General features: G+C 41.6%; 7 protein-coding genes and 1 non-coding gene across 14 annotated transcripts; 4 read left to right on the top strand and 4 right to left on the bottom strand.

Annotated features, from left to right (window-relative positions):
* The first annotated feature begins 999 nt into the window (after nucleotides 1-999).
* On the top strand, nucleotides 1,000-5,839 carry LOC105281605 (zinc finger protein 432). 2 transcript variants are annotated; one of them, XM_011342924.3, is made up of 6 exons: nucleotides 1,000-1,264; nucleotides 2,788-3,029; nucleotides 3,109-3,627; nucleotides 3,749-3,856; nucleotides 3,938-4,102; nucleotides 4,199-5,839. In XM_011342924.3, the coding sequence occupies exons 1-6, from the start codon at nucleotides 1,255-1,257 to the stop codon at nucleotides 4,583-4,585; spliced, it is 1,431 nt and encodes a 476-aa protein (XP_011341226.1). In that variant the 5' UTR covers nucleotides 1,000-1,254; the 3' UTR covers nucleotides 4,586-5,839. The 2 variants fall into 2 exon arrangements, with proteins under 2 accessions (XP_011341226.1, XP_011341227.1); XM_011342925.3 differs by lacking the exon at nucleotides 1,000-1,264 and adding an exon at nucleotides 1,299-1,572.
* Nucleotides 5,583-8,193, bottom strand: LOC105281604 (proliferating cell nuclear antigen). The gene is made up of 4 exons (XM_011342923.3): nucleotides 7,837-8,193; nucleotides 7,265-7,430; nucleotides 7,039-7,183; nucleotides 5,583-6,353 (listed from the first exon to the last, which is right to left on the bottom strand). The coding sequence occupies exons 1-4, from the start codon at nucleotides 8,055-8,057 to the stop codon at nucleotides 6,100-6,102; spliced, it is 786 nt and encodes a 261-aa protein (XP_011341225.1). The 5' UTR covers nucleotides 8,058-8,193; the 3' UTR covers nucleotides 5,583-6,099.
* On the top strand, nucleotides 6,806-14,386 carry LOC105281601 (eukaryotic translation initiation factor 4E). Of its 3 annotated transcripts, none has more exons than XM_026972520.1 (4): nucleotides 6,806-6,961; nucleotides 13,384-13,565; nucleotides 13,662-13,979; nucleotides 14,076-14,386. In XM_026972520.1, the coding sequence occupies exons 1-4, from the start codon at nucleotides 6,932-6,934 to the stop codon at nucleotides 14,188-14,190; spliced, it is 645 nt and encodes a 214-aa protein (XP_026828321.1). In that variant the 5' UTR covers nucleotides 6,806-6,931; the 3' UTR covers nucleotides 14,191-14,386. The 3 variants fall into 3 exon arrangements, with proteins under 3 accessions (XP_026828321.1, XP_011341220.3, XP_026828320.1); XM_011342918.3 differs by lacking the exon at nucleotides 6,806-6,961 and adding an exon at nucleotides 12,374-12,866; XM_026972519.1 differs by lacking the exon at nucleotides 6,806-6,961 and adding an exon at nucleotides 12,955-13,238.
* Nucleotides 8,350-12,143, bottom strand: LOC105281603. Its single transcript, XM_011342921.2, has 6 exons — nucleotides 11,520-12,143; nucleotides 10,600-11,256; nucleotides 10,025-10,527; nucleotides 9,424-9,907; nucleotides 9,012-9,353; nucleotides 8,350-8,906 (listed from the first exon to the last, which is right to left on the bottom strand). The coding sequence occupies exons 1-6, from the start codon at nucleotides 11,529-11,531 to the stop codon at nucleotides 8,841-8,843; spliced, it is 2,064 nt and encodes a 687-aa protein (XP_011341223.1). The 5' UTR covers nucleotides 11,532-12,143; the 3' UTR covers nucleotides 8,350-8,840.
* Nucleotides 14,387-14,468: 82 nt separating the features above from the next.
* LOC105281606 (fas-associated death domain protein) lies at nucleotides 14,469-16,601 on the bottom strand. 4 transcript variants are annotated; one of them, XM_011342928.2, is made up of 6 exons: nucleotides 16,484-16,601; nucleotides 16,230-16,407; nucleotides 15,959-16,170; nucleotides 15,560-15,772; nucleotides 15,349-15,479; nucleotides 14,469-15,258 (listed from the first exon to the last, which is right to left on the bottom strand). In XM_011342928.2, coding segments are annotated over exons 2-6 (690 nt in total). In that variant the 5' UTR covers nucleotides 16,232-16,407; nucleotides 16,484-16,601; the 3' UTR covers nucleotides 14,469-15,126. The 4 variants fall into 4 exon arrangements, with proteins under 4 accessions (XP_011341230.1, XP_011341229.1, XP_011341228.1 ...); XM_011342927.3 differs by having other exon boundaries at nucleotides 16,276-16,407; XM_011342926.2 differs by having other exon boundaries at nucleotides 15,959-16,407.
* A 62-nt stretch (nucleotides 16,602-16,663) lies between these two features.
* On the top strand, nucleotides 16,664-18,963 carry LOC105281626 (RNA-binding protein NOB1). Its single transcript, XM_026972518.1, has 6 exons — nucleotides 16,664-16,838; nucleotides 17,013-17,145; nucleotides 17,234-17,445; nucleotides 17,524-17,995; nucleotides 18,080-18,414; nucleotides 18,526-18,963. The coding sequence occupies exons 1-6, from the start codon at nucleotides 16,767-16,769 to the stop codon at nucleotides 18,772-18,774; spliced, it is 1,473 nt and encodes a 490-aa protein (XP_026828319.1). The 5' UTR covers nucleotides 16,664-16,766; the 3' UTR covers nucleotides 18,775-18,963.
* A 67-nt stretch (nucleotides 18,964-19,030) lies between these two features.
* Trnam-cau lies at nucleotides 19,031-19,103 on the bottom strand. Its single transcript has one exon. It is a non-coding gene; the product is annotated as a tRNA-Met (tRNA).
* Nucleotides 19,104-19,454: 351 nt separating this feature from the next.
* Nucleotides 19,455-20,624, top strand: LOC105281608 (60S ribosomal protein L35). Its single transcript, XM_011342930.2, has 3 exons — nucleotides 19,455-19,578; nucleotides 19,930-20,066; nucleotides 20,344-20,624. The coding sequence occupies exons 1-3, from the start codon at nucleotides 19,576-19,578 to the stop codon at nucleotides 20,573-20,575; spliced, it is 372 nt and encodes a 123-aa protein (XP_011341232.1). The 5' UTR covers nucleotides 19,455-19,575; the 3' UTR covers nucleotides 20,576-20,624.
* The last annotated feature ends 25 nt before the right edge of the window (nucleotides 20,625-20,649 follow it).

Below are 20,649 nucleotides of genomic sequence, written 5' to 3'. Positions count from 1 at the left end.
TTGCATCATTACGAAGTTAATTTTTTTCATTTCATATCCGCGGCTGCCTTGTAATCATCAATCGTAAGCATGAATCTTCTGCTGCTCCGAAACGGAGGCCAGAATTGCGAACCGCACGAGATCAATTTAAAGACACCGAGCAGGCGACGAGTGTCCTCTCGAGCAATTTTAATTTTATTGAAATCCGCGAAATTTTCCCAGATACTTCGCGTCTGGAACGGACGCCGACATCGACGACGCGGGAGGGCGGGAGGAGAGGTGTGATCTCCCGCCTGGACGCGGTGGATCATGCATCCAGCGGTGGTACAATCGATCGACCTCGCGGCGAATCGGAGCGGACATTTGCATCGAGGCTTCGACGTTCGACATTTCTGCCGGGGAGCGAGCCTCGAGCGAGGAGGCGCGATATATCGTCCTGAACATGGCGCGATATCAACAGGCATCGAAAAGTCGGCGGATTTGCGATCGCGTCGGATCACGCGTCCGCGAGGTCGGCCTCCCTCTCGGCGTGCGACCCTCGACAGCTCTCTTTTTGTCCCCTCTCTCTCTCTTTCAAGTCGAGTCGTATCTACGATCGAAGGTACAGCCGGAGCGGCGGCAGCAGTGGCAACGGCGGCGAGGGTCACCTCGATGAGGGGATAGGGTAACGCGGGAAGGGTACCGGCGATATGTGGAGAGAGGGAGGGTAGAAAGAGAGACGGAAGACAGACAGGAGGAGGCGGGGGGGGGGGAGCAGGAAGGATCGGGAGGGTGTATGAATCGTCGTGGAGCGGGCGGATGGACGGACGGACGCAAACGCTGAAATCAGCTCGGGCGATCGATGCGATAAATGGATGCGTGCGATTGGTAGCCGGGAAAATCGATGATGAACACAGAGGGGCATACCCTACCTCCTCTGCCTCTCTAGCCGGTGAGAGCCGGCGAGCCGAGCCGCGGCCGCGCCGCGCCGCGCCGCGCCGCACGGCGCGCGGAGAGGATGGAGCAAAGACCGAAATATCGATTTTTAGGCCCCTACGCGGCGGTTCGTTCGATGCTCGGTATCTGCCCCTGTCCTGTCCGCGCCAAGCGCCTTTCAAAACACCGACGACGCGCGCGAGATACGGTCGCGCTCTGTGCACGCAGCAGCCTCGTCAGCGACGTTTTACCGTCGTTTCTTGCCCGCACGCGGATAAGTCATCGCGTGAATTTGCGCGTCTAACAATATAAATCGTCGCTGCAGATCATCGTGACGTTTTCCTGCCGGTGCTCGTGTCGATGTTCTCAGGTAAATCTCAGGCCGACGACAACAACGACGAGGACGTGGACAATGGTTTGATCCGGGAGAGAGAGAGAGAGAGAGAGAGAGAGAGAGAGAAGCAGCGATCGAGGGCTCACGAGGACAACGTTCTCACGCGCTCCGTTTCCCCGTGGATGATTCACGTCGCGATACGTCGCGTGCGAGCGCTCGTCAAATCGGGCATTAATCGATGCAGTTCCTCGGTGTGCAAGCGCGACGAAGTGTCCTGCCCGATCCGATCGTACGTCGTCATCCGACGTACTGGTGAAACAGCAGCACGCGCGTCCCGAATATCGGTAACGAGACAGGGTTCGGACGAACGGTGTCGGCGAATCGGCGTTTCCGATAAAGAACAAGGGACTAAGGCAACCCCGTTGCGGCCCGATCGAGCTTGCAAATTAAATTAACGCGTGACGAGATACAGGAAAGATCGGCGGAATTGCGGCTGCAGTGGCGACAGTGACGAGGCGCGAGAGCTATCACGTTGCGCGACTTATCGGTTTGCATTGATCTGTATACGGGCGGCGACAACGTCGATGACGACGACAAAAACGAAGACAACGACAATGACCACGACGATGATGACGGTGACGACAGCGAAGCGGATCAACGTTGTAAATGTGATTGGGGAAACGTTTGACAGTTTAGACGCGCGAGCGGTGAATTAACAATTCCGCAAACGCGAATAACGGAGAAGCGAAAATTACGGTTGATGCGGAAAGCATTTGTCGTGCCCCTTCGATCGATTCAGCACGGCTTCGTAATTTAGATTTTGGAGCAGCGAGGAAAACGCGGAGTGCGATTATGATTTAATGTTTAATCGCGATATGAGAAGATAAAATTAAAAAAAAAACATGGAAAGGGAGGGAAAGTTGTTGTTGCCGTAGATCACACGGCAAACGGATCGCCGAACATTTGTTAGATCGTGAACGCTTTCCACACGCGAGATCGCGAAACGATCATGGCGAGAGGGCGACGTGTAGCCATTCTCTGCCGCCTTTGCAGATAATTATCCGCAATCGCTAATCGCGACGATAGATCGATACGGATAAAGATGCGCGAGACGCTAAAGCTGACGAAAAGGGACTCGGTGATTTCATGCGATTTCACAACGAATTATATAAATTTCATTGACTTAAGATCGGTTTCATGGAAAAAGATCGTCGCGCAACAGGCTCGATCTTATAGACGCGTTATATAATTCAATCTTTGTTTTTTTCTGCGATTTTTTTATGTTGATTATATATTTATATTGGATCGATCGGAAAGTCTGTGCGGATCTTTTCAGCGAAATTCGAGTGCAAAATTTTTGTTGCATTAATTCTTAATATTAATGATTATCAATTTAATATATAATAATAAAAAATCACGGACTTTTCAGTCGACATAATAGTATTACATAAATGAAGCTGAAGAATGTACTTAGCGTTAAATGCACAAAGTCGAGGCAACATCAATGACGATATCTTCGAATTTTCACACATGTAATCCGATACTTTTATCCGATACAGAAAAGATGGCCATCGCTGCCTCGGAGAATTATCAGCTTAAATGGCACAGTTACGGGGCGCATTTGCACAGCTCTGTTGCGACTCTACTCCAGTCCGAATCTTTTGCGGATGTTCTGTTGGCGACATCCTGCGGCCGGCACGTGGCGGCCCACCGATTCGTCCTCGCGGCCTGCTCGTCCTATCTCAGTCACATTTTCCAGACGTGCCACTTCGGCGCGAACACCAACGCTCCAATAATCGTGGTTGGTTATCAAAATGATCCCGATCGGTGCGACGCGCATGGATAATAACTCGATAATAACAGGAGATTCTACATTTCAGGTACTGCCTACGGAGATTGGATATCGTACCTTGAAGATACTGATACAGTACATGTACAGTGGCGAAGCCACCGTAACGAATGACCAGTTGGAGGGAGTCCTGAAGGCCGGTGATATCCTGCGTGTACGCGGACTGTGGAGATCGAACAGCGGCAGCAGCAAGAAGGAAAACATACAGTCGAATAATCAGAAAATCGAGCGTGACAAGAGGGAGCCGTCGCAGCTGACCGGACAGATACAGAAGATCAAGCTGATACAGCCGGCTACGGAGAAGGTGGCGGAGGGTGCGCAACAAGCGACCACGACCTGCCAGAATAACGTGCAACCATCGAAACCGATGGAGAGGAAGAGCATCGAGAAGATCGACGAGAAGAGTAACGACTCAGACGGCAAGAAGATCCTCGAGGAGAACAAGAACGAGCAGAACAAGAACAAGGAGAATCTCGAGACGAACAGCAAGAAGAAGAAAGCGAGCAGCGACTCCGAATCGAATAAGTCGAAGAGCGAAGGTGGCGAAAACGTGAGGCAGTCTTTTAGATTTAGTTGTAGCGACAAAGACAATGAGAGAGAGAGAAAAGAAAAGGCGATTCGTTCACATGACATAACGACGACGGTCTAACGTTCTCTTTCTTCTTTTCTAGACGGAACTAAATCTGGAACTGTTAGTGAAGGATGAGCCAATCGATTGGGAAGAGACGATCGATCCGTCGGAATCGCTGACGATAGACCACGAGATCGATATCAAACCGGTATGTAAAGCGAATTCTCCACCCACCCTCGCTGCGCCTGGAGGACATCACGGTGGTAACGATCTTTAATTGGGTTTATAGGAAATCGTGCACAGTGCGGATGAGGATGGGGACATGGAGGAGGAGGAGTACACGCCGCTGACGTGCGACATGTGCAGTCAAACGTTTAACAGGCCGTCGGATTGGGTGAGGCACATAGAATTCACGCACGCCGACATGACCGAGAACCGGAGGAAGAAACGAAAGGTACCGGCGGCTTCGATATCATGAATTTCGCTCTTCTTCCCTTACCCTTGCACCGCAATCACGGGACGTCTGTAAAACGAGGAAACGCGATTTCAGGACGACATGAATGACGACAGCAAGGAGTTCCCGCCGCTCAAGTGCGACCTGTGCGGCAACATGTACTCCACGCCGCAGGAGTGGGTGCGTCACATACAGACGGAGCACACGGAGGAGCAGCTGGCCTTGATGAACAACTCGGCGCCGCCGAAGCCGAAGAGGGTACACAATCACCAAAAGCTGTGCAACATATGTCAAAAGGAGTTCCCGAGTCACGCGTCGATGGTTATCCACCAGAGAACGCACACGGGCGAGAAGCCGTTTCTCTGTTCCTACTGTAAAAAGGGCTTCAACGTAAAGAGCAACCTGCTGAGGCATTTAAGGACACTGCATGACAAATACGTGCACCCAAGCCTGTACGGGAGCAACGGTAGCACGAACGCTTAAAGGCCCCTTCGCATCCCTCATTCACAGACGCGTATACAGATTTTCTGTTTTGCATGGCGTTCTCAGAGCCGTGGAGAGACCATACAGCATCTTGCGTATGTATGTATGTTCAATATTACGAGTATGTCTATATACGTAGACTGAACGCGTATCTATAACGTATAACAGGATGCCAAATTGGAACACGCGTGACGTGTCAAGAGAGCGAGAGAGAGAGAGAGAGAGATCGAGATCTGTGTGAATCTCCCCTGAGGAAGCATAGCTGAGCGCATCTTAAAAATTCACAATATCGCATATTGGAGAGAAATCTATACAAACTATTTTTTCTAAAAGGTAGTAATCGCGTTCTTTACATAGGCTAATCTTCTTTTTAACAATGTATGATATATATATGGACAGAGCTCCTCTCTCGTTAAATGAACTTCTGATTAAGTTAAAACCAGAAAGCAATATCAGGGCTTTAATACCAAAGAGGCTGATTAATATTGCCAAACCTGTGTCTATCGTTTCGTTATTTTTTAATCTTTCTCATTTTTGTTTCCTTCCTCTAACGTATCGTGCATGCGTAAGGACGTTACTTGTTTTACCGAGAGAAAAAGAAAAAGGAATCAAGGATTTCGTTTTTAATGTACGAAGAATAAAAAAACGCTGAATGACTACTACTACTTGTAGAGATCCGACGAGGAGTGCTCGCGTGTAAAAAATAATTCTATAGTATAAATCAATATTTAACGATTGATTATTAACTTAATTACTTAGAGTAATTATATGAAAAATCCAAATTATGTAAGATTTAACTGTATACTTCTAGGCTATTCCATCCATGATATAGCCCTTTTATTCCCTCAGCTCGTAAGTTAATTATGTATTTTTATATTAAAGTAGCTTAAAGACACAAACATATAAGAAGTATAAGATACTTGCAACTAAGCAAAACTTGAAATTTCGATTTCTAGGCTAGGGTGTAAGAGTAACATATAATTCAAAATTTATCAAATTTTTTGGAAATATATTGAGTTCTTCTTACATATAAAAAAAAAACGAACAATGCGATGTTATCAAAATACTGTCACAGTCTCTGGAACAGTAACAATGTGAATATTGATTAAGAGGATGACACCATTTTGCTATACTAATCATTATTGTGTCACTCTACTATGAATTTTAGTGTCAGTCAATTCTGCAATGCGCTAGCACTGTGACGAGCCAAATAACTTTTAAATGTAAAATTAAAATAATATATTATCTTAAAAGTATTTATAACTTTGCCTTACTTGTACCTCAATATTGGACAACGGGACGATTTCATTACACGATTACTAAAATATATCTATGGTACTGTCCTCTTGAAAATTACGATGTCAAGCCAATGAATTTTTTTCTCTATTGAAATAAGCACGATGTCAAAGCAGACGTTAATTGGACAGGATCTTCCAAAGCAATCAGTAATGTAACACAGTACCAGTGATTAACAATTCAGTGTACATTCCAAGAGCTTCACTTTTATCACCGCTTTAATTTTCTTCCTCGTCATCGATCTTGGGCGCCAGGTAATATCTAATATGTCCAATATCACCGATCTTGTATTCACATACTAGAGGCACGTCGTCGGACATGGACAGTTGAACTTGATTGCAAAGAGGACCAGCCTTCACAAAACAATTCAGATAGCGACAAGAAAATGTCAGCTTCACTGGTTCCTGCATGTTAACAATTATTGCTTCCTCTTCATTATCCGCGTCAGCAGTCTGTGCTAATTTGATGTTGGCTAAAAAAAAAATAGGAGTAACGTGTTTAAGTTTATGCAACATGTAAAATGTCAGCTTAAACAATCCTCCTCTTCTACTTTTCACGAATTAAAGATGATAACAAATTAAACTTAATGATTTATAAACTTTGCTTTTTTATAAATTGCCGTTATGTATTTAAAATAAAACATAACTTATTAAACCATACAATATTTAATTTTACTTGGAATTTCTAATAATCTATCTCCTTCAATTTAAGAAATAAAAGAGAATGATTATATTTCTGATTATTTGGGACACTCTATATAATACTATATGTAAACATTATAAAATTCCTAATCCTCGTATATAAAGTAAATTGAACGCGCGCGTGCGCGTTAGGTATTAAATATTTCGTGAATAAAAGCGTAAACAAGAGAAGGCACGTGATATACAAGACACGTGACCTTTGCTCGGAAGATTCAAAAGATAAACAGTTGAGGTACATTTCGAATCAAGGAAGTCCCTATTTGAGATCAGTTCCTGCAGTCAGTTGGAGTCAGTTGGCAAATCAGGCACAATACTTGAGGAAATATTGAAGAGATTGAGGAAACTATCTATGCTAGCGGTGATGCAGGCTTTTTTCAATGTAAGTAGATAAAACACAAAGTACATTCCACATCATTCAAACTGTATTCACAAGTATTTGGCTCTGAGAAAACTCACCTGAACCATAATCGCCAGACGCGCTGAATTTTATGCCTTCCTTCGTGCAAGCAAACGTTATCGATTCTCCGAACTGGCTGAGGTCCCTGCAGATACGGGTGAACTCTGCAGACGGCATTTTCACGACGCACGAATACGAGGTTTCCTGCAAAATAATCGAATCATGAGCGCGTCCTGACGTGAATCAGCAGTCACTGTCAGCGTGATTTCCGCGAGCGTGTCTTACGGGAATGCCGAGATGCTCCTGATCCATATTAATTAGCTTCATCTCATACTCGGCCAGTTTGTCTTTGTTTGGCGACTCGAATATAAAAACGATAGATTCGGGACTATCCCACGCCCTGAGGGTCACCGTGTCCTCCGCACCGGCACATCGCAGGATCTTTGACATACTGAAAACGATTCGTCGAGATTATCATGCTCTCGTAAAACTCTAGAGAGATCTTTCCTCTGCTCGGTCGCACTTCTCAGCGATTCCCTCTCTATCCTTTCTTACTTCAAATCAGACAAATAGACATGTATACGTATTCGTTCTGTTCGAACACGGAGAGCGTAGGACAGTCAAAAGAAACGGATTCCCCTCTTTCTTTGTTCACAAGACGGTTGCCGAATACCTAACCTTTCCACTATTTTCATTTCGGCCACTTTACATAAAATATATTAATCCACGCACCGTGATTTTACAAATGGATTAACACACATTAGAAAAATGTCTCAATTACGCAACGGCAATCAGGATATCACGAAATTTAATCGAAAACACCGTACGAAAATAAAACGAGGGAACTCTCGACTCACCAACTGATACTCATGCCCATCGACAGATTCCGATCGCAACGGTACTTGTCGAAACCGTCACTCCTGAGATTCAAGGAGACCAGGGAAACGTGCGCGTTGTCCATCGCCTGGACCTGAATCCCCGAGTCCGAGCACTCGAACGTCGCCTCAGACAGGAGGTCCTTCACCGCGTCCAACACCTTCTTTAAGATCGCGCTCTGCGTCAGCCGTGCCTCGAACATCGTGCCGTTTCCGTACGTCAGTAAACTTGATGCAAGAATAATTCGAAAAGAATAAGACGTAGAATCCAGTTAACCCTCGTGAGCCGACCCGGCAACAAGTACCCTCGCGCCTTCCACAGATGACAGTTACCCGCGTTTTTGTTGCCAACCGACTCGAAGCGGAAGTAGATGGCAAGCTTGAATCGTTGAGAGTGCATCCGGTGTTTGAATGCAACGCGCGAAACACGATGAAACGTGTCACGGAGGGAGGGAAAACCAAGGTCTTCTCAGTGATACGCACAAGAATGATTACTCGTAGAATATTAACTGTTATATTTTGTTTCGCAAGCTCGTAATCTTCTGACTATAATTGACATCAATTCATAGATTTATAATTACGGAAAATACAGTGTAACACTGGCTCCCCGGTTACTTCGTGTCTGCAGCTCTACGCATCGTACAAAAAAGAATCGTATAGATTGGCGCGTGATGACGAACAGATTAATCACTACAGAGAATATACAAAATAATAATTTTTAATGATACAATAGTTTACACAATTTCGCACCTAAGTGTGATAATTAAACCTTGAAAAAATTCATTGGAAAAAAAAACTATAATTATAAAATGCTTAATCAGAACTGTACTGTAACTGCTTATACTACCGCTTACTTAAATACATACAGTCTTCATTTGTATTACTGAGATATTTACACATTACATAGAAACTTAAAGTTTCCTAAAAATCGCAGCGGAAAAGAGCGATCGAACAAATCACTGATCACGATCGAAACGATAATCCGTTTAATTTTTCAAGAAACTAATATCGCCCGTCATGTCTTCCAGCTCGCTGAACATTTGATCGAGATACTGAAAGAAGAGAACGTGCATAAGAAATAATTATTGAACTAGCCTTCGGATTTCTTTAGATAAAATAATCGATACAAAGTTGTCAACGATGCTACATGTACTCACATCAGACGGTTCTTCTTCATTGTCGTACGTGGTGTCCAAAGATTTGTTAGCGAATCTTATATTTCCCTCATCGTCGATGTCTTCATCGTCCTCCTCGAAGCCACCTTCAATGTCAACCTCGTCGTCGGTGTCATCCGGCTCCTCTTCGTCATCATCGTCGTCATCGTCGTCATCGTCGTCGTCGTCGTCCGACTGCATGTTACAAGCCACGTCCATCTCCTCGTAATCTATGGGTTCCTCTTTTATTTCGGTAAGCATTATCGTCTCCTCGACAGCTTCCGCTTCGGCTGGACATGGTGGCGGAGCCTCTGATGCTGACGGTATCTGAGGAGGCTGCGACGTCTACGAAAACAAAAACGGTCGTTGACACAATGGAATTCGTTAATTTAACAATTGATTTTATATTTAATACCCAGGGTTGCTGTTGCTGTTCTTGCACCGTTTTAGCCGACGTGATCGAAGTCGGCAACGTAGAGGAATGAGAGTTCGCGTTTTGTTCCTGCACCTGCGGGACCGGCGGTTTGCTCTGTCCCTTGTTGGAATTATCTTCCAACCGCGCTTCCACGCTATCCGCGTCCTGCTTCGACGATACATCCGCGTGATTAATTTTATCTTCCTTCTTCACTTGACCAGCGCTACTTCCTTCCTCCTTCGGCTTCTTGCTGTTGGACTTGGACTCGTGATTGGCGCTCTGTTGTTCCTTCTTCACTTGTTCAGCATTATTTGGTTCCGCCTTAACTTTCTTGACGTTAGGTTTCGGCTCTCCCGGAAGGCCAGCGTTGCCTCGCTGCCGTCGAAATCTAACAATGATGCTCCTCGTGTCCCACATCAGATCGTGCGCTTTTTTGTAAGCTGATATCGATTCGTCTACGCTATTGTACCTTATAAAAGCATATCTGCAATGAAACGTGGTAATTAATGGTTTATAAAAAAAAATCATGTCACATGTACAAAATATATATATATATACATATATATATACGATTCTCCTATATTATATACGCGTAACGCACCGAGTATTTCTCATCTTTTGCGCGTATCCTACGTCTATTCGCGTGGCTGTCGGGAATTTACTTTCTACTTCATTTATTTTAACGGACTCGGGCAAATTTCCTATATACAAAGTATACGGATCTATCTCCTCGGGCATCGGGTTATCCTCGTCTCTCAACGATTTCCTCTCGACCTTCAAGTGTCCAATGCCAAAACGGATCTTCTCCAATTCCTTTATGGCGTCGTCAATATTCACGCTCTCCGCCATCTGGATGAAACAGTATCTCGGCCCACTGGGACTCTGGAAATGTATGTTCTGTATACCAGAATGAAACAATCGAACGATATCCTTATTCAGATCCGGATCGGGAAACTTGATTATCAAGCTCTGCGCCTTCAGTTTCTTGTTATATTCATTTTCAGTTTTCAAGGCCCTCTCTGCGTCCTCTTTGTTCCACGGCCTGCTGGGGTAGCTTTGTGACATCGGCTTCCTTTGTTTACTCTTCTTGACTACAACCTCCTCCTGAAAGAATCAAAGTGATCGAATTAGTTACGCTTGCAGCAGCTTCGCGTAGTACTCGAGGCGTATTTTCACCAGTACAATTTTCATGTCCTGATCCTCCGTCTCTCCGCCGTGCCTACCGCTCACGATTCCAGGCGGAATTGGGGGAATAGGATTGGGTAGAGGAACGGTCATGTGATTTATTATAGCATCGTTTGCCGTCGTGGTATAATTATTTCTTTGCCAATCCAAACCGAGACCACCCGTCAACGTCGCGCCAAAATACGCGGCTTGATCGAACTGACCCTGTGACTGCCCAAATCGCGTCAACCGTCTACTTTTACGATAAAAGGTATTCTTCTGAACATACATATTGTTTCTATTCTGAGTAAATCTTTTGCGATGTACATAGTTACCTCTAAGAGGCACCTCTCTCTGAAAGGTATTAGTCATTTCGCGCGGAGTTGGAGGTGGTAACGGGGAGGTCTGTGGCGTTATCCATTGCCAAGGGGTGTGTGGATGTGTCCACTGTATGGGTGCGACTTGGGAAGGCACTGGTCCAAATACATGTGGCGGAGGTGGGACTCCACTGGGGGGTGGAGGCATAGGAGGCAGAGGCGGTTGTCCTGGTAGAGGTTGGGCGACAGTGGAAGGTGAGGATGAGTAATTAGCGTACGAGGAAGCATCGTATCCGAAATTGATGGAATCCTGCTTGACGTAGGCCCGTTTGGCTTCATTGTTTTCTTCAGTCTAAGGAGCGAAAAGTTATAAATTAAAACGGGAGGAACACTCGGTGATTCGCCGAGTTTGTAACATGCACGATCACAAAAACTGCTTCACCGGATCACGGTGATCGTTTCGTTCACGCGAATCGCATCGGATCGGAGCGCGTAGATATCGTCTGGTATTAACAAGCTAACCTACAACAACGTCACGAAATGGAAAGGAAAGCAAGCAACCGCGTCACCGTTTATCATGCTTGAGATAACAGGAAGATAGAACTCGAACATTACCACACGCTTCATACTGCACTCAACGTGATTCGCTCCTTATGCGCGAACAGCGTTTCCCGAGTTACAACGTAAACACATTGTAGTGCAAGCATGAGTGATGAGAACACGGTTTTATATAGAGGTCTGGAAACGAAGCGAATTTTCAGTGGTGGGGGGAGTCATCGTAACGAAGCGGTTTTTCACTCGCGCTACTGTCGCTATGCGTCGCTGCTGTTGAGGGTTGCAGTGAAACAGACAGGAGAACTGCTCCTCTGTCTTTGTCGCACTACCGACATCCCTCGATCATCCCATACTTTGCGACCGAAAATCGAAGTTATAACGTCCTCATTAGGAGGGCCTACCCCCTCCCCCTACTACTCCCGTCGTTTGCAGCATGTAAGACCGTGGACGAGAGTAAACACGGGACTGTGCGGAGGCGAGAGCCCAGTGCGAGGGATAGACAAAGGACGGAAGAGCGAGGGAAAAAAAGAGACGCCAAGAATGTCAATCCTCCCCCCGTCGATAATTTTTGTTGGGAAATAAATAAACAAGAACGGCCCTGACCGACCCTGACGATCCGTCGCGAAATTACGCGTTATGTGACTCGTCATCGTACGCAAGCGCGGCGCATCGCAAACTCTGTTGCATCGTCCGTGCTCGTCCGCGGGCAATGGCCGCTCGTTCCTTTTTTATTTTCAAGCTATCGATCTGCAACGCTCGTTGCGCGCACAAATGACAAAACAGGCGCAGGTGTGTCGCGATCGAATGCGAGCGTGTCGGAGCGCCGGAGAGATGCGAACGTCACGGAAACGTCAACGAAAAGAAACGTAAGAAACATCGCAGATGCGAGAACGCTCGGGCAACAAATTTATGCATCGCAATGCAATATTTTCACTTATTCCATCACTCGATCCGTTGGCAGATTGCTACATGTGTGCATATATTCCATTCTTGAAGTGCGTCGCGTGTGCAGTGGACTGCATCGATCGTTGGATTAAAATTCCCGCTTCAGTTGCAATACGCCTGCGTTCGCGACGCACGTCAAGCATGGAATATATGCATGTACATAGAAATCTGCCAACGGAAACGGACGGCACGGGTCCTGCGCAAGGCGCATCCGCATTGCAGGCGGTGAAGGCGCGGAACCAGGCCAAGGCGATCAGTCTTGCACCGCGGTTTCTCGCTGAATTTACCCAGAAAGAAACGAAGAATGGTGCAGAGGACCGGCAGAGAGCGCGAACGGTACTCGCGGAGAAAGAGGGTTGCATCGCCGACAGATGCCCCTGTTGCCAGTTCACTTCACGGTTTCCACGGAGCGAGTGTACGCATTGCGGTGACATGGCTACGAGTATCACGGAGGAAATAGAGGTATTTTTCGGCGTGAGCGTGACGATCACGTCGCGGCTTCTCGTGCAAAAGTATCCGGACGATCCGCGAGACTCGGCCGAGAGAAAAACGTGCCGGCGAACGCCCGTGGTTTTCCTCGAAACTTTCCCATATCCTCCTTTCGCACCCTCTCTTCGCGCTTCCCCTCTCTCATCCACCGGCTCGCTCGTGTTCACGAATGTTCATCATGTAGAAAGTGTCCTAGAGCCGCTCTCGGTAGACTGCTGGAGAATTTTTACGTCGTGCCACGTACATACCTTGACGTGCCTCTCTCTTGTTGATCCGCAAGTAATCGCGTTAGCGGGGGATATTACGCGATACAGACAGTAATTTGATTACATGGAAATGTACACGGTAATAGTGAATTGTCACATAGGTTAACGACAGATCCAGACACGAGATCGCTCTTACGACCGCACCGACGATGCACTCGCGTTCGATCCCGACGCGGTGTTACGTTACACCAGATGGATGGTGAATGGGAAAATTCTCTTTCCAGGAAATCAACCGGAAGCAGAATGCAGACGTGACGAGTACCGGCGAGTTTCCACCCGAATACTTAATCAAGCATCCACTGCAAAACACTTGGACCTTGTGGTACTACGAGCCCGACAGGAATAAGACATGGGAGGAGAGTCAGCGGGAGATAACGAGTGTCGATACGGTTGAAGATTTCTGGAGGTGATTGCAATTATGTACTCAGTTCTCTCGCGTATTATTAAAGCTGCTCGACTTGTCGACTGTATCGTGAGAATAAATTTTCTGTCGTGTGTTCAGCTTGTACAACCACATAAAGACGGCGTCTGAGCTCAGACAGGGTTGTGACTATAGCATGTTTAAGCATGGAATTCGGCCTATGTGGGAAGATGATCAGAACAAGTCCGGAGGACGGTGGCTAATAAATCTAGAAAAGAAGCAGAGAGCTATGGATCTAGATAATTTTTGGTTAGAAATTCTACTTTGTATGATTGGGGAGGCGTTCAACGAATACTCTGATGATATATGTGGGGCTGTAGTAAATATCAGAACAAAGGGAGACAAAATCGGTGTCTGGACCTCGAATGCGGATTGTCCGGATAGTGTTATGCAAATTGGGTAAGGAATTAAACCACTCGGTCCTCTTGAGCATCTCCCATTTATATAGTTGATCTTGGTATTATCGATTTTGTCAATATACCATTTTGATTTCAGCCGTAAACTGAAAGAGAGATTGAAAATTACACCTAAAACGACCATTCAATATCAAATACACAAGGATACTATGGTGAAAGTTGGAAGTCAAGCGAAAAATACCTATACACTTTAAGTACCGCCAACTTTATCATGATATCACCTTTAAGTTGTTCATTGGAGTATTTGATTTTGTCAAGCATCGTTACTAGATGAAGCATTAACATCGAAGATGTGTTTATCATGGACGAAAAATTAAACCTTGTTTTCAAAAGCATGTTTTCATAATATAACAGATTAAGTGAGAATCAATAAACAAAATGTTGAATTAAGAAGTAGATGGATATCATTAATATAAAAAAAAAGTTACTTTAAGAGGTACAGTATATAGTTTACCTTATGAAAGATACGCGCGGGCTGCTGTATTTTTCTGTGACTGATAATGCGACGACGATTGTACGATTAATTAAACTTGTACGTTTAAATGTAATTTGTGCAACCTCATTTTTCAGCAAATAAATTCTTATAATTTCTTATAATGCTTCTCTGATGTACACCTACTAATCCTCGCTTGGTGAATCCTAGGCTCATGCAAATCGTCTTTATATATCATTTTTTACATACTTTTTTTTCTCTCTGCCCGTTTACGATTAATAATTGACATTCAGCATCAGTTAATAATATTCAGCAGAGATAAAAAATTCAATCGATTTATCAGACGAGGATTAAGAATTGGTTGTATACATCGACGGAAACTATTCAATAATAATTTGATTTGATAATTTTTTATATATAGAAAATACTTTTTCTTGTACAATAAAATGTTAAAATACAGCGCCCAGATCCATTTTGTAGTAGTAAATCTCACACTAATTACGATGCCTCGAAAGAGATTCTCTAACAAACAATTACTTTTAAGATTTTCTTACATAATATCTGGATATTTGAACAGTTTATTTAAAAATACTGGAGTTTTATGTATAACATTTTTATTAAATTGTGCGATTCATTAACAGCAATATAAATGAAAATGCAGATTTAATAACAATGATATAATTATATATTGATATAATTATGTATTATTTTTTAATATCAATTCCTCCACAAGCTCTTTAAGGTCTCTGCGTCTCCCTTTTTCTAAAGCGTGTATTAGATTTATCGCCCATCGTTCTGTATCAGACAGTGCCATATAAATGTTCAGAAACTACAAAGTTCAGATTTCAAATTGAGTTTTTACTTTAGAAATAGAATAGGTAAGTATATTTAAAGATTTATTATAAATACGTCCTCTTACCTCATAACTTTGTTCTTTCAAGTCGTAAGGATATTTACTTTGTACGGCATCAATTTCACATTCTCTAATATTCAAATGTCTAGCTACATCTCTCCAGGATCGACCCAGTCTATCCTTAATTTGTAGCAGCACTTTGAACAGAAAACGTTTATAAAAGTTATAGAAAATGGAAAACTGAAGATGAAATTTGTTAAGAAAACTTTAAAAATACCTGTTTGTTGCAGTAATTTTCTTTTATCATCAAGATTATCTCTTCCTTCTTGTCTACAAGAGTGAGATGTTTCTATGATCTGAATACTAGAAGATGCAATCGAGTTTTCTGTTGATGATCGAGATAAATTATATGTAGAAGCACATGCGGATTCTGGAAGTGACGCTGAGTATTCTTCTTCTTCATGTCTTTGCTGTTCTAATAATTCTGGAGCTGTTGCAAGAATATTTTTCAGTTTTGCATTATATTATTCAAAACTATCTACATGAAATAACTTTGCACAATATTATGCAATACAAAACCATCTTTAACATTATTTTATTATTTCATGTTCATTATTAATTTCTCCATCAAAAAAATAAATATCATGAACTTCATAAAAAAAGTAATGAAAGATACCTTCATCGCTTTGGTACATATTACAAGACGGTGATAATTGTGCAGTTTCCAACCAATTTTCATAATCAAGCAACTTGTCGTTCAAGTTCGAGTTGCGAACAAACTGCTTCGATATGAACCATAACGGTTCTATGTTCTTGTAGCTGACGATGTCTCGTTTTTCTAATAATCTTATAAAGGTTTTGAAATCCCTTGCCTTGCTTAATTTGCGCCTGGAACCAATATCATGCATGTAATTGCATTTTAGTTGATTCAAAACGTCACCACTAACATAAGGTTCAGCTAAGCTGAGAAAATCTTGACGGAGCAAATTGTACTTCTCGATCATTTTATTGTCGTGTCCTTTAGCACAGATAGATATATTTTTACTTTTCGATCAGGTCGTTGTGGGAAAACCCGTTTGAGCAGTGATATATATATATATATATATCTTCATAAACACTCGCAGGCTAAAAACGTACACAGGAATAGATATTTTCAAGTAAAATAAGTCTATTTATTTGATGCATTTATTTAAATACTTACGTTAAATGTATATTGCGTAATAATCGTTAACAAATTTATAAACAATACATGTGTATATCATATACATATCTGCCTAATCTGAAATACATTTGGGTAATATTTCCATTATTCCCTTATATTATGAGGTTGGTAATCCTTGTCGCTCTAGTGAGATCATAAAAGTGAGCAAATTCACTAAAGTCTACTACCGTTTTATTGGTCAATACCTAGTGAGGTATTCTTATTATAAAACATTGCCATATTTTTCTTCATCTCACTGAAGCATTCCCAACCACGTGCAATCATGGATAATAAGAGTAAAGTACAATATCTTATTGTTGATACAAGCGCTTTTATAAAGAACGCTCCTTTACAGGTAATTGTTAAATAATATATAATATAATAAATAAATGCGTAACTATCGTTTATCATTATGAGGTTATGTATACAAAATGTTAACGTATAAATTGCAAAATGCAATTTATGAAGAATATAACATAGATTTTTTTAAGTTATTGAAAATTTGTTAAGAGCGCATATTTATTCACAGGATATTGGTGTTAACATTTTAACTGAACAAGCTGTTGTTGATGAAATCACAAACAAGAGACAGCTAAGAAGATTGGTTGTATTACCATATGATTTAAAAGTTCAAGAAACTTTTACTGAGAATATTAAGTTTGGTAAAGTTTTAATAATGATTATTTCTATTTGTATTAGATTGAACATACAATCATTTTGATTATATCCAAACATACTTTTAACTTACAGTGACTGAGTTTTCTAAGAAAACTGGTGATTATATGAGCTTATCTGCTACTGACATTAAAGTGATTGCTCTTACTTATCAGTTAGAAAAAGAAAAAGTTGGAACAGAGCATTTGAAGGATGCTCCAACAATACGAAACGTACTACCTACTACAGACAAACCGAGTGAAAATGATCCTAAACCACCAAGTGGGTTTTACATGCCAAAAAATAAGGTAAGAATATTTTTCATAAATTTAATATATACATGTTCAAATTTTCTATATTAAGAGAAATTTTTATCTGATATCCAGGAAAAAGAGCTACTGAATGCAAATAATAATATTGAATCTTCTCTAAAAGACACAGAAGAAATAGATGTTAAAGAAAATATTAAAGAAAATGTCGCGCAAGTGGAAGACTCAACAATAAATAATACAAGCGACACAGAAAAGAAACAATCTGTTCTCAATGCATCTGATGTAGCAAACACATCTTTGGAGGAAACGGAATCAGATTATGAAACAGCAGATTCAGATATAGAAGAGAGTAACGAGCAAGAGAGGGATTTATTAGAGAAATTTATGAAGTGTACTTTCGACTCAGCAAATTTGGAAATTGAGGGTGAAAGCGAGGACAAGCATGTTATGGACGACATTCTTACTCCAGTTGATGCAATATTACGTGAAAATGGAAGTGACGCGGAATCGACTGAGAACGAAGACGACGAAACCGATGAAGATGATGATGATGACGACGACAATGAGAACGGTTGGATTACACCAGGTAAATTTAGTTTCATTAATTGAATTTTATGATATCAGGATTAATTTGCGACGCATGTATTTTTAATAATCCATCTTCTTTAAGGAAATCTCACCAACATAAAAAACCAAATGAATTTGGAGATTCTCGAAGAAAAAACTGCAACCGTCGCATGCCTAACGATGGACTTTGCAATGCAGAATGTACTAATGCAAATGGGATTGAATGTGGTTTCGCTGGATGGCAGAATAATCAAGCAAATGCGAACCTTCATCTTTAGATGTTACGCTTGTTTCAAGACTACCAGTGTCATGACGAAGATTTTCTGTCCACATTGTGGCAATAAGACGTTGAAGAAAGTGGAAATCACGTTAGATGAGAATGGACAGCAACAGGCTCACATAAATTTCCGCAGACCTCTGTCAGCCAAAGGGAAGAAGGTATGCCAGCTTTTTTTAAAGCTATATTGTATTAATTTCTAAAATAATCTATACTTAATAATACGCCAAATAACAAAAGAGAGATAAACATAAAATTGATGTAATTTTCAGTTCTCGTTACCACACCCGAAAGGTGGAAAACATGCTAACAATCCTATCCTGTGTGAGGACCAACCAGTGCCGGAGCAGCGTCCGTCGCGTTTGGCGCGTATGAAAAATGATCCACTCGGTGAAGATTACATAGCTGGTTATTCTCCATTTATTATGCGCGACATAAACTCGAGATCGGCTATGCTGGGCAAAACTGCCAAATATTGGATGAGAAAAAACCCTAACGAATCTAGAAGGAAACGAAAATAAAAATAATTTATTGCCAAGTGTACATCGTGATATTAGAAGTATCTTTATTTTAAATTAATATTGATATATTATATAAGTATATTTACATTTAAGGGATATGCACTATAGTATATTTTCCAAGCTAAATAGACAAATTAGAACTTTGGTTCATTGTACGACTTATTATGTGTAAATATGTAGAACATCAAATGATTTTATCCCATTTTTAATTCTCCGACTGACTTTAGTTTACAAATCAGTATATCGATAAAAAAATTGCCCCGGGTGAGGATCGAACTCACGACCTTAAGATTATGAGACTTACGCGCTGCCTACTGCGCTACCGAGGCTATTGCCAAGTCTCTCCCAAGATTACTAATATAATATTAAAGAAAATTTTAGATTGAGTTAGAGATTTGAGTTTTTACTATTCACTGTTTTTCAATTGTACAACAGAAAGTTTTTTTTTAAATAAGAGTCTTACTCATAGATATCTATGGCTGCGTTCCGATATTCACTACCAGTCATAGATGTATTAAATAGATTTAATATATTATAATATTTTTTATTATTTTTGTTTATTTATTTATGTGTATTATGTGCTTGTATAGTGTCTCTATACACAATTACTATACTCTGTTACTATTTTCCCAGGAAATAAATTCTTTTATTGAATACCTATCCCCAGACTTGTAACTAAATATTACTATAGGGATTATAGGGTGTTGTCAAGTTTATGTTGAGCATCCTGTTTCCAATTCGTTCGAGTCTTCGCCTTGCAGGTTACCTTCTTTTCCCTTGACGGAAGTACACGGCTTAAAGATGGTTGGTGAACTCATAAATTAAATCCGAATTTATTTAAAACATCAATTATTTATATATTTTGATTGTTCGATAGAAATTGTATAATTGTTATGATTTACTTATAGCTTGTAAATTTTTCTTTCAATCTTTTGTACAAGAAAGTTTATACGACATAACCTCGTGCGCGCATTGTCCAAGTATTGATAAATTTACACACGATTGTTGAATTATAAACGATGCATGAAAGAGATTGTGTGCTGCTTAACGATTACTTTGTGATAAAATGAATAGATTTATAATGACAATATATACAGTACTTGGAGGTGAGATACATGTGAAGATCTGCATAACATGTCTATTAAATTGTCTTAGGTGAAGGTAAAGTGTTCGGAGTTGCGAACTAAGGATAAGAAGGAGCTGCTGAAGCAGCTGGAGCAATTGAAAACGGAACTGACCACCTTGAGAGTAGCAAAAGTTACAGGAGGTGCAGCATCCAAATTGTCAAAAATGTGAGTTCTGATATATTTGTTAAATAATTATTTTAAGATGTATATACTCCTATAAGAGTATTGCGTATAAAGCTGTGACTATACAGTATTGCGTATAAAGCTGTGACTATACAGTATTGCGTATAAAGCTGTGAAATCATAAATACATCACATTAGTTTAACAATATACTTTTTCAAAATATAAATGCATTACGTTATTTATATCTACAATAGTTTTATATGAGGTTAATTACGAATATATCTTTTATGAATCATAATTGTTTCTGTCATCTTACAGCCGTGTTGTAAGGAAGGCCATTGCGCGTGTATATATCATAATGCACCAGAAGCAAAAGGCGAATCTCCGCTTATTTTACAAAAACAAGAAGTACAAGCCTCTGGATTTGAGGCCCAAGAAAACGCGTGCCCTGCGCCACCGTCTTACTCCCTACCAGGCCAGCAGGAAAACACTGAAGGAAATACGGAAACATTCGGCATTTCCGCAAAGAAAATATGCCCTTAAAGCTTAGTATAAACGCTTTTAATTAATACAGGAAATAAAAATTTTATAAAAATTAAGCGGTCTTTTTACTTAAAAAAAGCC

The sequence above is a fragment of the Ooceraea biroi genome, chromosome 9 (assembly GCF_003672135.1).
Source record: "Ooceraea biroi isolate clonal line C1 chromosome 9, Obir_v5.4, whole genome shotgun sequence".
In the NCBI taxonomy this organism is placed as follows: Eukaryota; Metazoa; Arthropoda; class Insecta; order Hymenoptera; family Formicidae; genus Ooceraea; species Ooceraea biroi.
Note: the sequence above shows the minus strand (reverse complement) of the source record. Positions and strands in the feature narration are given on the sequence as shown.

Bases quoted from the DNA above. Each gene is read 5' to 3' on its own strand.
- LOC105281605 (XM_011342924.3), top strand. The intron at 3,030-3,108 runs GTTGGTTATCAA...TCTACATTTCAG, and splicing joins CCAACGCTCCAATAATCGTG to GTACTGCCTACGGAGATTGG. The intron at 4,103-4,198 runs GTACCGGCGGCT...ACGCGATTTCAG, and splicing joins ACCGGAGGAAGAAACGAAAG to GACGACATGAATGACGACAG.
- LOC105281604 (XM_011342923.3), bottom strand. From the start codon at position 8,057: ATGTTCGAGGCACGGCTGACGCAGAGCGCGATCTTAAAGAAGGTGTTG. The intron at 7,431-7,836 runs GTGAGTCGAGAG...AATCGTTTTCAG, and splicing joins ATGGGCATGAGTATCAGTTG to TATGTCAAAGATCCTGCGAT. The intron at 7,184-7,264 runs GTAAGACACGCT...ATTATTTTGCAG, and splicing joins AGGAGCATCTCGGCATTCCC to GAAACCTCGTATTCGTGCGT.
- LOC105281603 (XM_011342921.2), bottom strand. The intron at 10,528-10,599 runs GTGAAAATACGC...TGATTCTTTCAG, and splicing joins AGGACATGAAAATTGTACTG to GAGGAGGTTGTAGTCAAGAA. The intron at 9,354-9,423 runs GTATTAAATATA...TTGTTTTCGTAG, and splicing joins AACAGCAACAGCAACCCTGG to ACGTCGCAGCCTCCTCAGAT.
- LOC105281601 (XM_011342918.3), top strand. From the start codon at position 12,429: ATGTGTGCATATATTCCATTCTTGAAGTGCGTCGCGTGTGCAGTGGAC. The intron at 13,566-13,661 runs GTGATTGCAATT...TCGTGTGTTCAG, and splicing joins ACGGTTGAAGATTTCTGGAG to CTTGTACAACCACATAAAGA. The intron at 13,980-14,075 runs GTAAGGAATTAA...TTTTGATTTCAG, and splicing joins GATAGTGTTATGCAAATTGG to CCGTAAACTGAAAGAGAGAT.
- LOC105281606 (XM_011342926.2), bottom strand. From the start codon at position 16,286: ATGATCGAGAAGTACAATTTGCTCCGTCAAGATTTTCTCAGCTTAGCT. The intron at 15,480-15,559 runs GTATTTTTAAAG...TTCTGTTCAAAG, and splicing joins AAAATTACTGCAACAAACAG to TGCTGCTACAAATTAAGGAT. The intron at 15,259-15,348 runs GTAAGAGGACGT...TGAACTTTGTAG, and splicing joins TGAAAGAACAAAGTTATGAG to TTTCTGAACATTTATATGGC.
- LOC105281626 (XM_026972518.1), top strand. From the start codon at position 16,767: ATGGATAATAAGAGTAAAGTACAATATCTTATTGTTGATACAAGCGCT. The intron at 17,146-17,233 runs GTAAAGTTTTAA...TTTAACTTACAG, and splicing joins TACTGAGAATATTAAGTTTG to TGACTGAGTTTTCTAAGAAA. The intron at 17,996-18,079 runs GTAAATTTAGTT...ATCTTCTTTAAG, and splicing joins GAACGGTTGGATTACACCAG to GAAATCTCACCAACATAAAA.
- LOC105281608 (XM_011342930.2), top strand. The intron at 20,067-20,343 runs GTGAGTTCTGAT...GTCATCTTACAG, and splicing joins GCATCCAAATTGTCAAAAAT to CCGTGTTGTAAGGAAGGCCA.